Genomic DNA, 14,015 nt, shown 5'->3' with positions numbered 1-14,015 from the left:
ATAAGTAAGTTCGTTACGTGGAGACTGAGTTCAGTGTCGTCGGACCGAGTCCCCTCACAAGAGCAAAACCAACAGGAATCTCCGATTCTTTAGCAAAAGAAAGGGATACAAATAGTCCGAGACATGCGGAGTATACCGTTGGGAATTTCGGTCTCCTCAACCTCTGCCTCCATAAACAACTCCAAAACCTCGTCTTGTCTCAACAACCTCAATTTTAATTTCAAGAAATCACCGAACCCATCTTTCCCTTCTAGGGTTCCTCGCTCTTCTCATGGATTCTCTCCCTCCAAATCAGGTACCCCCAATATCCTTTCTCGGTGTTTGTGTAAAATGTTTGTAGCTTTGTTTCCCCTTGAAGCTGCGTATTGTTTTGGGTATGAAACATCACTAGCGCCATTGGATGATTGGTGGATTTACATTTAATTTGTAATTTTCTAATTTTCAGTAAGAAAAGTCTTTTGTTGGCGATCTATGTTAAGAAAGGTACTAGCACGATTAATGGATATTGAAATCTATTGCAACCTACCAGCGCGTTGGAGTGGGGGGAGGGATGGGGCAAGAAAAAAGAAAAAGGGCCTCATAGTTTTTATTTAACAAAATACTCGGACACCTGTGCCATTAAAAGTTCTTTTGGTTGCAGGAGTTTGCGGAGCCAGTCAAGTGGTGGATTTATTTCCCATCGTCTCCCCCCAGATTGTTGTTAGGGAGGCCAGGTTAGAGGACTGTTGGGAAGTGGCTGAGACTCACTGCAGCTCCTTCTTCCCTGAATACTCCTTCCCGTTAGATTTTGTGCTGAGGGTTGACAGGCTGATGGCAATGCTAGCGGGATTCTCTCTACCCAATGGTTGCAGGAGAACTTGTTTGGTTGCTGTAATTGGTAGCACTGTCAATGAAGCCTTCTTTTTTGGAAGTGAAGATTTCAAAATTGGTGCTTTTGATGGGAAATTCAATCTCAATAGAGGATATGTGGCTGGAATTTTAACAGTGGATACTGTGGCTGATTTCCTTCCTCGGAAAGGACCACTCCGTCAGAGAAGGTGATTTCATTATATACTCCTGTTTTTGTTGAGTTTTTATCAGACTTCCAAAACCTTGTGCAGCAATTATCGTGTGCTTCTAAGTTCCTGATTAAATTGTTGTGCACTTGCGTACTCCCATTGGTTTTCTATGAATTTCGATTGCTTATAAAAGTACAATCCCTATGAAATTTATTTTCTTTTTCAGGTTATGTCGTCTGTTGATTTTGTGCAACCTTAAATAATATAAGCAAATATCACTTTTGTAGTCTTATTATAGTGAATGGCTTTCTAGATGAGCCATAATACCCCAGAAATCTTTATTATCTCAAAACCATCATTTGAATTACATAGAAACGAAGTGTTTCATGATTCATCTGTTAAGGCGTCCACCAATGCTCTTTTAGAGGAAGAATTATTGAGTTGGATATATACTATACTCACCTTATTCAAGAGCCATGGTTGTTGCCATTGAAGTGTGTATATATAAGATGACCATTAGGCAACATGCATTTTCATCATGGCTTTTTTTATTCAGTCCTTTGGTAGTCAATTGTGTGCTATACACCAGAGACTACACGATTTTGATTTTGCTAGGTGTGCAAGTGGATGCATCGCTGCTAATTTTACAAAACTTCGTTTGTGTTTGGATTTCGTTTGTATGTTTGTAATTCTTCTCAGGTTACAGTATTGACAAAATTGGGGCCACCTTTTGAATTTTTCCAAAATTAAATTGTCAAAAAATTCCTGAAGTGTTCCTACAATTGTTACAAAAGCATGTTGATTAAGAAGGCTAAAACAATCAAATCCAGCATGCACGAAGTGGGTGTGAAAAAAGCTAGTGGTTTTATTACGAGTTGTTATGTTAAAGATGCTAATATTATAGATCGAGTTGGTTTAGACTGCTTTATCTCTTTAGACTCCCTGCCCGTGGTTCTCTCGGGTGGAAATGAGGAGACTGGCTTGTATGGTTCTTTTTTATTTAGTGATTCTTCACAAGTGCAGCATTGATGAATTTATCACAGGACTGGAATTGCATATATATCAAATGTTGCCGTTCGGGAGAGATTCAGACGCAAGGGAATAGCTAAAAAGCTCATAGCAAAGGCCGAGGCTCAAGCCAGGAGCTGGGGTTGCCGTGCCATTGCATTGCACTGTGACTTAAACAATCCCGGGGCCTCAAAGCTATATAAAGGCCAGGGTTTCAGATGTATCAAGGTCCCAGCAGGAGCTAACTGGCCCCAGCCCAAGACCTCACCGAATATTATGTTCAGCTTCATGATGAAGCTATTAAACACTTCAGCTATTGCTTAATGTGAAAACTAAAAAGTTAAATTACCATTAAAATAGAAAGCTCAAAGAGTAGGAGGGTCGAAATTAGTTTGTTGTATATATGATAATGAGATTAACTGAAGGAATCTGCTGCCGATCATGTGGCAATCTATTATTTCTGGAGCATGTCATCGTGCCATGACTTGTTTGTTTGATATAATACAATTCCTTCAAAGCAATCACAAGTCACAATGGAGTAACATATTTGCTAGCTGATATGGATGCTTCTTCCCTCTGGTTTAGTGTGATTATTTGGTTTGTGTTGGTGCTAGCTTTTGTGTATGGCAGCAAGCCCGTTCGGATTCAGAGATGAGTTGCAATGATATTTTATATTAGTTGAATAAAATATTATTAAAATATTATTTTTAATATTATTATTATTTTGAGATTTAAAAAAATTACAACGATGAAATGAAATGAATTTATTCGAGTTTCGAATCCAGTTGTTCTTAAGATCTAAACGAACTGAAATCTGTTAACAGCAGTGGGCTTAGCAAATGTAATGCCACCTCTAAATCATGGGTGCATCATCCGCCTAGGCCCAATAATTCATATCTCAAGAACAATTGCCATGTGTCCGTTCCCAAAATCACAACATATTATTGGCTTAGCGCCCCCCTCAGAAAATGCTAGTTGTAGAATCTACCGTGTCGTTTTGGTTGTTGGGGTGAAACTGAAGAAATGCAACAGGACACCTTTTGTTTGTTAATTTATTCGCCACAGGCACAGCAAATGGGCGCTCGATTCAACAGGAAAAGAAGGTTCAAACCTCCGTTTTAAACCAGAACTAACTGCAGACCCCATTCAATCAAAGGAAGGAGGCCGGTGGCGCCCATCATATGTCTTGATGAGTAAACAAGTTTTGAGTACACGGAATAGCAATCCAAGACAGCAATATATCACAATGGACAATGAAATTGCCACTCCATTAATATCGCCATATTCAAAGTGCCATTTTTGGGGGCAATTATATCAAGGGCCTGGAACTTCCTGTAGCATCTCATAAGCCAGAGTCAAAGTTGCAGATCATCCGCATTAAGAAAAGGGTCCTTTCAAGAGACGTGTGTCGCATGGAAGCCGACTAATTTGCCAGCTATGCTTGGACAAATTTATCCAGGGCAGACGTATCCAGTGCTGGGAACTCCTTGACAGCAGCAAGAACATGAAGCCCAAGTTTGACAGCATCCTCATTGCTTGGTGCCTACAGTGGTTTGAAAATTAGTCAAAATAATCTTTTAATCATGACCATAATGGCTCAGACAGAATTTTGAAGACTTCTGCACCTCGATGTTAAGGGGAAGTACAGGATCATGTAGTGAGAGTCTAAGAAGGAACCACCCCCCAAAGCCAGACACTCGGACCTGTTCATGTGAAATATTTAGAAACATGCGTTTATGGTACCTTAAAAATGCAAAATAGCAGATAATGATGACAACAAGAAGAAAGATAACAAATACGAAGGAACTCTTTCGCTTGCTTCATTTAAATTAATAAAACTAGAAATTCGCTGACGTAAATATTTTGCAGGACTACTCATCCAAAATTTATAAAATAAATTGCCCTCTATTTATCTTTCCATGCATAATATGCATGTCATGACCATCAAATCTTTATTCTCCACGGCCAAAACATAAAACCTTCAATCATAACAATGAAAAGGAAGACACATCAACTTTGTGGGGGCAGTGGATGAGCATTAATACCAGATGAAAGAGAGAGGAGCAAATATTCAGCGAGTGTTATTGCCACAAAAAGTGTCCAACTAGTCATGGCCGGCAGTGATGTCATGATTGCATCTATAAGAAGTCCAAATGAGTCAACTTAAATCAAGCTTTTCTTCTTCTTCTTCTTCTTCTTCTAATTTTAATTTATTATTATCATTTTCCAGAGAATTTATTGATATGGACTAAGCTTACCCCTTCATAGTTAACAGGGGCTTTTTGAAGCTTTGGATCTGATTCAACAGAGTTCTCCAAGTGCTTCAGCACTGCCTGTCCATAGTCTCGGAAAGATCTGGACAATTAAATTTATCGGTGATTTCATGGCACATGCACAAAGAATAAAGTTGACAGAAATCATATACATTGGCAATGTGGCATACCCTCCTTTTAGTGCTGGGTGATTCTGATTGATCTTCAATCTCAATTCTACAGCAACACCTGGTTCCAGCAGACCCTGTACCAGATCAGTTAAAACTTTGCTGCCACCACCCACTCCTGAAGCTCTGGCTGAAGCAAGTTTATTCAAGATTTTGACCTGCAAATATGGCCACAGCGTTCAATAAACAACAGAATGATAGGAGCAATTCTCTCTATATCTGGGTTTGGCCAATGGTGGACAGCTAAGCAAGCTAAAAGAAACGCCAATGAAATGTTACATATAAAGCCTACCATGAGATATGCACCATCATCAAGCCAGTGATTCTCCTTGAGAGCTCCATGGCCACTGGTTTCAATAGCCAGATGCGACTCCTCCCCAATAGAGTTCTGTTAGAAATGCAATTACTTCAGTTAAAAGCTAATAAAAAGTAAGATGAAGGTCATCGATGTTGCAACCAGCACACCACAATTTTTAAGTTCACTTTTTCACTTTTACATTTGATTTAATGTAAGAAAACAAGACAAGAAATTTGCCATCGAGCAAAAGAAGATAGACAAAAATAAATAACAAAGCAAGACCAAAAAGATTACTACTAAAAGAAGCACCTTATTCATAAAAAAAAGCTGCATGTCTTATGGCCTTACCGAAGCATTAACAAAAAATCCATTGATTTCATTATCAACATTCTAATTCTCAATGGACGACAAAAACCTAAATGGCCAAGAAATATTGCTGGACATAGTTTTAGCATATAATACCTTTCTTATATATATATATATATATATATATATATAAAGTTATATATAAATAATATCCCAAATTTCTGATATGAAGACCATGCACGCAAGGAAAAAGAAATTTGTCAGGTTTCAAGCCTCCGATTCAATATTTTTCTATTTACTTCCTATCAATGTGAGTTTTAATCAAACTCTACCAAATAAGAAAAGTGCACTACCAAACGAATAGCTTCATCAATGACGTTTCTGTAGCCTCTTTTGAACCGATGGTGCTTCCCACCTGTAAGAAATCTCAAGGTATTATGCCTTCAATGTGAGACAAAACAATGTAATATTGCTACATAGATCTCCCCATACCAAGTTTCTTCTCAATAAATGTGGTCAGACCATCTGAAGTCACACTGTCTGTAACAATAGTTGTTCCAGGATGCTAGGGGAGAAAACATACAGAAAAGATTACGAAGAGGAATTTTGAGCAGCGTCTCAAATGTAAATATGTTCTTGAGACACCAGAAACAAGGGGATCTTACTTCCTCAAGAACAATGGCAGACATCAAGGCAATCAAGCGATTCCGGTTGAACTCACGGCCGGTAGAATCAACAGCAGCAGATCTATATAGAAATAACTAAATTATTAAAATTAAACATTATAAGAGCCTGTTAGATCATCTCACAAGAGAAAATAAACACTACCGGTCAACATCAGTATCAAAGATGATGCCCAAATCAGCCTTGTTATGAAGAACTGCTTGAGTTATAGCTTTCATTGCTGTCTTGTCCTCCGGGTTTGGAATATGATTTGGGAACATACCTGATCCCAAAACAAATTCTGTTTCAAATACCAATAATGAAGCAATCTTTTTTTTTTTTTTTTTTTTTTTTTGCAATTTTAAATATTACCATCTGGCTCCAAGAACTGACTACCAGCAGTAACCGCCCCCAGAGGCTCAAGCACCTTTGCCTGACAAACCATCAAAACACACATGGATATCACACATTGATCACATAAGAGTTGAATATATATGAATTATCTATCATATTTTATGGATTGCCTTCAGGGGACAAAACCAAGGACAACTTATATCAGGCAACAGTATTTGACAGTTGAACAAAATTTCATAATCCAGTACTTTAAAGCTAACTGAGCACTACTTTTTTATAGGCAAATACATGACTCACACCCACACAGGATTGAACCTGTCACCTCACCCTCTACCCCTTATTTAAAGAGGCAGGAAGTGCCATTTGGTCTAAAGACCATGGGACAATACCACTAATCAGAACAAAAAATAATTCACAAAGTGTGGGAGTTTCGAGCATCAGCTGTCTAGGGATCATCACTTCACAAAGGCATGCAACAGTCAAGGTAACATGTATGGATGTACAAACTTCAACACAGGAGAAAATAAGGCTTTATATTGTAATGGCAATATAGAGCCGGATATTGGTTTTCCAAATTCTATGATTGTAATACTTCAATATTGGTGGACATGATGGCACTAACAATGCCAAGCAGAGATTGATTCAAATTCAAACTGAAAGCCCCATGATCTTGTGTTAAAATATAGTTCACTATGAATAAATCTTATGCCCAGAAAGAGTCAAATAACAGTTGAAATAAACTTGCAAAGGGAAGTTACTGCAAAAAAGCCTCCAGCTCCATTCCCTGCATCGACAACTATATGGAATCCCTCCAACGGCTTCTCTGAGATTAGCAAACAAGTAAAAAAATCTCAGGAAAAAAAAAAAAAAAAAAAAACAATGATACCAACATTTTCAGATATGCAAGAAAGTAACGGGAGAAAATGATTTTAATCTCAGACACATTTCAGCTTCAATGAAATACTTTCATGAGTAATACCTATGTTTCCTGCAGCCTTGCGGACAGCCTTTACAAGATCAGATGCATATATAGTCATGTAATCAACTCTCTTTATTGAAGCATGAGCTTGTTCCTTTGAAGTCATCAAACTTTCTGTTGTAAGGTTATTATATATATCTGCAGCACGCTCTAAGATGTCTTTGATGTCAGCTTTCCCAAGCCCTCCAGCATTTGTGAAAAATTTGAATCCATTCCTGTTGTAAGGCAGATGACTTGCTGTATGCAGGACATACAAATTAGAATTTCAATTAGTAGAATTAACCTTATAACCAAATGAGCAATAAAGTGCTTTAAAAATACAAAGTTTCATGAAGATTAGAAATAAATCCAAGTTCACTGAACAGTGCCAAGCATAGATATCAGACCAAGGCCAGTCACTAAGAATTTGGATCTATGATACACAGAAAAGAAAAAAGGAACAAAACAAAAAGGGAATGGTTTTGTTCATAAAGTAACATGGTTTACAACGGACCCAATAACAGTAATGTACATTATACCAGAATAATAACACGTTTAATCTAACTGTTTTTTATAGGTAATGTTTAATCTACCTGTTATCATAATGGATCCATCAACTGGACATAAAAAAGCATCATCTTCAGTAAGTGTGCTGTTAAACATTGCTGGTGTAGATGCTAATCTACAAAAAGGAAAAGAAAAATATTTGAAGTAGATTCAATCTGAAACATGAGTTCTAATCCAACTAGTCAACATTTTTTGCTAGACCAGGTATGATCTACGTCAGTAGCACCACCCAAATGACCAAAAACCATTGATCTTTGCAGATCCTAAAGCATCTACCAACAAGAGGATTGACACAAAAAAATACAAAAAGTCATCACTCACCCATATTGAACAACATTCAGGCCTGCACCGGCAATACCTCGTGAAATTGCATCCTGAAGTTAGATTAAACTTGTCAGTAGAGATAATCAATTCTAAAACCTTCTTAAAACATAAATAGATTCTCAAAAAAGGAATTAAGTCTGTAATTTCCTGTAATTTCCAGCAAAGATATATATATATATACATCTGTGTCATGAAAATTGCAAACACTAATATATTCGGGCAAGAAACCTGTAACACTTGAGCAGATATTCGGGAATCGTGACCAATGGAAACTCCCAAACGACCAGAGGCATCAGCTTTCTTTTTCTCAACTAACCATCCAGAAAAGGCGGCTGCTATTGCTTCTGCGACTGGTTCAGTGAGGTTGACAGGCTCTCCCTCAACACCAGCAACAGCAACACCTCGTATATCACTGTGTACATTCAACATCATCCGTAAGTGACACCAATCATATGCTTGTTAGGAAATAGAGGATAAGGCACCATCTGTAAAACAGGTCAGAGAAAAAGAAATTAACATGGGCGATATTTTCATCCAAAAGACCAGCGGGAAGCTGTTACTGCTACCGGTTAAATACAATTACAAGCCATAGACTTGAAAGTTGACCATTGAAAATTTTGTATGCTTGAGGGGGTGATAGCGGCATTAAGTTGACCATATATTTTCATCATTTCACATTACGTAAGCAGAGCTCTACATAACACTCTCAAGGGTTCGCAGAAACTTTACGCAAAGTTCTACTTATGTTTTATTTTACACCACTCTCACATTGTCTGGACCCTGCTGCATGTCCAGATCACTCAAGAACTGTAAATGTCAAACTGAAAGTTATTCCTGTGGGGAATACAGTGTTGAAACAAAACATTTCACCAGCACATTTGTAAATTCGATCAAGACATCAGTTTTGCTTAAAACTATGCTTGGCAAGTATTAACTTCAAATCAATGCAAGGAACAATTGAAAATCATAAATCCAATAGTGATTCACAATTCTCGTAAGATTAAAACAGGAGAAAATAAATATATGTTAATCAATGCTACAGCAACTGTTATATATCCCAGAGAACAGAACATTTTAAAATCTGAGAACATGCAATGGTGGCCTATTCTATACCTGCCATTTTGAAGCTTCAAAAAATCAACTTTGTCAAGAGATGGCACTACAGAAGTAGTGGGAGCAGCTGCAAGAGAGTTCCAAATGCAAAAATATTAATAGATTAAAAATAATTTTAGGAAAATTTTATGATATTCAAAAAGTCAGATTGCAAGCAAGGCCAATCCAATAGCAAAAATGAAAATGCACATCTATGCACAAACAGTGGACTGAATCTGATGAATGAAAAGAAAACAAAAAGAGGTGAGTAATCTAAGGGTGTCTAGAAATTCTAGTTTTACACTTCATTTCAACCTGGATAGCGAGAGTCTAGAACAGACCATTGCAGTGAACAGTTCCATGATTAACAAAACCACTCCGGTGTTTTGATAATGTGTGCAGTTGCATGGAAGAAATGCCAGTCCATGCCAACTTCCCTCCTTGAAAGGGAAGAAAGTTGCGTACATTAGGGGCACAACGGTCCCTTCGATATTGGGTGCCGATGATTTGCCTATTCTGTTGGTAGCACTGTGATACACAAACATTATGGACAACCTTCCCTGACATTGCTGCATAAAAATTTTCAATTTTTATTAGACTCCATTGTCATCAAAGCTTAATCAAAATTTTATTTACTATGTTACTAATTTCTCGAAATTTCCAAGAGGAAAAAAAAAAAGAGAAATGATTTAATTTTTCCCATGCTCAACCAAATTGGGTTACCGAGCAGGAGGTGAACCGTTCCTACCAATAGCCTTTGCCCCTATAATCTGGGTTCAGAGGTTAAGAACGGCAGATAAAACCCGCATCAATTACAGACCGATTATTGCAACCCATTCAAAATCTTCCGTCTAAATTATCGATCAACCCCCCATTTCATTGTACGGGCCACAAAACAAAGGTTTTATTCCTTCGATTTTGTTTTGGATGGTTAAGAAAACCTTTAAACTAATAAAACAAGAAACCTCCTTTACCAATACCTCATTCAACAAGAATCAAGTATCTCTGCAATCATATCAAATGGATGGTTATGAAAGGAGAGGCCAGAAATGCCTACTGAAGTGGCCATGGACTTGAGAGGAAATATTGTGAGCAAATAGTGCGCACTAATAAAATTGTACATAAAGCTACTAAAGCTAATTCTGAGAAGTTCTCATATCATTCACTCACTTCAAATTAGAGATATTGATAAAATTGTATTTCCATCTGTTAAATCAACATATATCTGGAAAAATAAAAGGGTTAATAATACGGGCGGGTGGGACTAAACTACAGAACGAATAATTGTTAGATTATCGAAAGTAGAAGAAATGGAAATCGAATATAAACGGACCTGACATTTCGATGAGTTAAGGCAATAGGTTGGAGTCGGATTTCCTGGGTGAAGAGAGATGGAGAAGACGGTCGGTAGTGGAAGAGGAAGAGTAGGTGTGTTAAATACGTGGAAGCAGTTGGAGAGGGTGTGATTATAGGCTTCTCGCTGCTGGCCGTTTCTTGTATCGTGTTGCGTCGTTTTTCCCCCAAGGAACGAAGGAATATGCCATGCCCCCCTCTTTTTCTTTTCTTTTTCTTTTCCATTTTAATATTATTATTGTCGTCATTTTTTAAAAATATTCTGATGATAGTTCTTGCAGTTTAATCATTTTATTTTCACGGAAGGTTTTCTTGTTGACACTTTACACCTAATACTCACCCAAAATCACTGTCATTACTAGTGCAAATTAGTCATTTTATAGTAGATGTAGTTGGAGTATATTATTTATTAAAAAATGATAATTGTAGTCGTAAATGTATAAGTGCCGTGTAATTATTTAAAAAAAAATAAATAAATACGATATCTATATAAAAATAATAATTTTTTAATAATAGACATCAATCTTTTTTAAAACGACTATAAGACGTTTGTGTACTTCACGACTGTACGTAGTATTACTCATATTTATTATATTAATGTTAACATTTAAAGTGTGATAAATATATTTTATTAATATATTTAATTGCGTATATTTTTATTTTAAAAAATAAAAACTAAAGAGATATACAAAATATAACTTTAATTATGAAAAATGTTACTCTTTATCATAATACAGATTTTTTTTTTTTTTTTAATTGATGCATGGCATGTCAATGATATTTGTGGACTCTGTTTATTAAAGCCCGGTTATCAGGATATGTACCGCACTGAAGTGTTAAATAGGATGTAGTAGCTTTTCACTATATGGGCTTTTCTCTCTCCTCTCTCGTTACAAAAATGATGTCTACATGCTCCCCGTATGGCCCATACTGGACCCAACTTTCCAAGAATAAAGCAGTCTATTCACAGGCCCACCATTTCCTTTATCCAACTCTATAATCTCCAACTCCAACTTCGATGCCAAGTAATAAATAGTTCATGAATAAGCAATTCTATAATCCAACTCTAACTCTATAATCCAAGGTTTTTAATTTCGTTTCGTATCAATCGGTACGGTTGAAATATACCATATCGGCCAAATAGTTGGTACAGAGAAGAGAAGGCTCGAGTTTTGTACTGGTCAAAATTTTGATTGTATCGGCCTATACAAGCTAACGGCCGATATTTCAGACTTCAGTTGATATTTCAGATTTCGACATTTTCTTTATTTTTTTTCATTTATTCTTCATTTTTTGACTATCAATTCAGACTAGACTATTTATAATTTATATATATAATTTATTCATATATAGACTATTCCGAAATAGTAGTATCGGTATCGAAATATCTTGTTTCAATACCTCAATCGAAACGGTATTCAAAACATTGTTATAATCTCCAACTCCAACTCTAACTCTATTTAGATGCTAAGCAATAAATAGTTTCTGAATAATAATGAATTATTTGTAAATAATTTTAAAATATTTAAAATAATTTCTATTTCTAAACAAACCACCTTAATAACGTAGAAACCTGATCTCAATGTTGTAATTAAAAAAAGAAACATAAATGGGAGAACAGGTTGTAATTTCCGATTTCCCGTGTTGGGAAATCCGATACATTGGTTGACCACAACATTATCCATGAAATTCTTGCCTCTTGGATCTTGGTCGCTCAATTTACACGTCATAGTTAAGCCATTGAAATCTGTAATCGGTTCTCAAATTTTCTATATAAAAATCAGTGCAATCAAAAATTTTTTTTTTATTTTTTATTTTGGGTTCTCCTAATATTGCGGCAATGGTTGACCTAGTGGCCCTTCTGTGTCTAGCCGTTGTATGTTTTTTCTTTTTTTGGTTTAATTACTCGGGGATTTGCATTTGCTACTCTCTTTTTTAGTGTGATGAACAGTATAATATAAAACACGTTGGAGTTCATTATTATATAGATCCCATTTCCACGCACGAGTGTCTTATCTGTCTGTCTTCTTGATTTCTAAAATGCTTATTGCATGTCTCTCTCTGCTTACAGCTAATGATCTTAAATGACATTTTTCAAACTACCAGTAGGGTCATTCCCGAGTACAAATCGAAAGAAAACAACAATCTCAACAAGGGCTAGCGAGGAGGATAGTTCCAAAGTTTCAACCATTTAGTTCGGAATAGGTAGAGAGACATGGGTTTTCAAGTTTTTGACTCATCCTACGTTATATACATAAATGTTACTTTCCATGCCCTTTCTATTTTGTAATATCTTACTCTATTTCAAAAATCTATACGTTATTTTAATGTCTATATTAACTAATTATTTTAAAGTCTATATTACCTAATTATTTTAAAGTCTATTATCCATTTCAATTTTAATAAATAATCCGTTATTTTTTACCTTATTCTATTTCATTTTTCAAAAATATGTAATATATTTTGCCTGAATTTTGTGGCATTTGGTGGTTGAATCCAGTTTGAAGAAATATAAGAAGTGTATTTGTAAAATATTAAAAATAATTTTTTTTTGTAAAATATTATTAAAATATTTAATATTATATTATTATTTTAACTTTAAGATAACTAGTCTAATATAGATTCACCTAACTAAAAGTTAATGCTATAGTCAAAACTTGAAATTCTAGCCAAAATATGGACTTGCATTGCTCAAATTTTGAGCACTCTCATTGGAGAGAAATGATACTTGCAGTCGTGAGCGTGCAGTTGCCGTGCAGTCGCTTTGAAAAAAGTGAATAAATAAGGGACCCACCTGAAAAGAAATTAATTTTTTAATAGTAGACCCCACTCTTTTTCAAAGCGACTGCACGGCGTTTGCGCATTCCACGACTGTATGTAGCATTACTCCTCATTGGAATAACCGAAGTCAAAACCTAAGTTTTAGGCTTTTAGCTTATATGACATGAATTTGTTTTTACCTATTCTATTCACATTCAATATTCACATTGAATTATCTATTTATTTATTATATAATAAAAATTTAATATTATTTTATCATATTTTACCAATCTACAAATTATATGTTAATTACTAATTATATTCTAATTAAATTATTGGTTAAAAAATTATATTTTCAATGATCATTTAATGCTAATAATCACAAACGTCTAATTCAACTCATTTAAAATTTAATATAAATATCTTAATTATAAATCAAATTAAACTCATTTGTGATAGGAAATGTCAAGAGAAGATAGAGTGTTCCAAAAGTAATAATAATAAAAGGTATTTGGTTCATATACAGTATATATCAAATATGACTTTTGTTTTAGATATACTGTTACAAAAACCAACTATTCAAATACTTTGCATAATCTAACGCGGTCGTAATTTGTCCACGTAGCTCCCAACATGCATTTTTGTTTTCAACCTTTAGCTAATCCATTGAAATTGCTCTATAGACATAACAATTAAATTATCGCTGTTAAGTTACCTAATGGCCAGTAAGATTTTGAATATTTATATTATCATCGCACACACTACCATATATCTGATAAGTATAATAATTCAATTAATTTAGTTAGAATAAAAAAAATTAAAAAAATAAACAAAATAAAAATATATAAAATATGTGGTATATGAAAACGAGCATCCTCCTAAGATTTTTGACTC

At 35.3% G+C, this 14,015-nt stretch overlaps 2 protein-coding genes across 5 annotated transcripts; one reads left to right on the top strand and one right to left on the bottom strand.

Moving 5' to 3' along the window:
* Positions 1 to 14: 14 nt before the first annotated feature.
* Positions 15 to 2,564, top strand: LOC108997147. Its single transcript, XM_018973299.2, has 3 exons — positions 15 to 295; positions 641 to 1,037; positions 2,042 to 2,564. The coding sequence occupies exons 1-3, from the start codon at positions 124 to 126 to the stop codon at positions 2,328 to 2,330; spliced, it is 858 nt and encodes a 285-aa protein (XP_018828844.1). The 5' UTR covers positions 15 to 123; the 3' UTR covers positions 2,331 to 2,564.
* A 528-nt stretch (positions 2,565 to 3,092) lies between these two features.
* LOC108997121 (phosphomannomutase/phosphoglucomutase) lies at positions 3,093 to 10,524 on the bottom strand. 4 transcript variants are annotated; one of them, XM_018973259.2, is made up of 18 exons: positions 10,342 to 10,516; positions 9,350 to 9,577; positions 9,030 to 9,096; positions 8,145 to 8,328; positions 7,914 to 7,966; positions 7,619 to 7,707; positions 7,047 to 7,283; positions 6,826 to 6,890; positions 6,086 to 6,146; positions 5,879 to 5,996; positions 5,716 to 5,797; positions 5,543 to 5,615; positions 5,404 to 5,465; positions 4,739 to 4,834; positions 4,450 to 4,604; positions 4,265 to 4,361; positions 3,632 to 3,709; positions 3,093 to 3,549 (listed from the first exon to the last, which is right to left on the bottom strand). In XM_018973259.2, exons 1-18 carry the CDS (start codon positions 10,346 to 10,348, stop codon positions 3,442 to 3,444), a joined length of 1,860 nt encoding a protein of 619 aa, XP_018828804.2. In that variant the 5' UTR covers positions 10,349 to 10,516; the 3' UTR covers positions 3,093 to 3,441. The 4 variants fall into 4 exon arrangements, 3 of the variants coding, with proteins under 3 accessions (XP_018828804.2, XP_018828806.2, XP_035548066.1); XR_001997131.2 differs by lacking the exon at positions 3,093 to 3,549 and adding an exon at positions 4,052 to 4,144 and having other exon boundaries at positions 10,342 to 10,519; XM_018973261.2 differs by lacking the exon at positions 9,350 to 9,577 and having other exon boundaries at positions 10,342 to 10,524.
* Positions 10,525 to 14,015: the final 3,491 nt, after the last annotated feature.

Source organism: Juglans regia, chromosome 7 (genome assembly GCF_001411555.2).
Source record: "Juglans regia cultivar Chandler chromosome 7, Walnut 2.0, whole genome shotgun sequence".
Taxonomy (NCBI): domain Eukaryota; kingdom Viridiplantae; phylum Streptophyta; class Magnoliopsida; order Fagales; family Juglandaceae; genus Juglans; species Juglans regia.
Note: the sequence above shows the minus strand (reverse complement) of the source record. Positions and strands in the feature narration are given on the sequence as shown.

What these genes read in the sequence shown, in the direction of transcription:
- LOC108997121 (XM_018973259.2), bottom strand. An exon ending in TCAGTTCTTGGAGCCAGATG is followed by an intron (nt 5,997 to 6,085) that starts GTAATATTTAAA and finishes TTTTGGGATCAG; the next exon opens with GTATGTTCCCAAATCATATT. An exon ending in CCCCTGTTAACTATGAAGGG is followed by an intron (nt 3,710 to 4,264) that starts GTAAGCTTAGTC and finishes TCACATGAACAG; the next exon opens with GTCCGAGTGTCTGGCTTTGG.
- LOC108997147 (XM_018973299.2), top strand. Translation starts at nt 124, where the DNA reads ATGCGGAGTATACCGTTGGGAATTTCGGTCTCCTCAACCTCTGCCTCC. An exon ending in ATTCTCTCCCTCCAAATCAG is followed by an intron (nt 296 to 640) that starts GTACCCCCAATA and finishes TTTTGGTTGCAG; the next exon opens with GAGTTTGCGGAGCCAGTCAA. An exon ending in GGACCACTCCGTCAGAGAAG is followed by an intron (nt 1,038 to 2,041) that starts GTGATTTCATTA and finishes AATTTATCACAG; the next exon opens with GACTGGAATTGCATATATAT.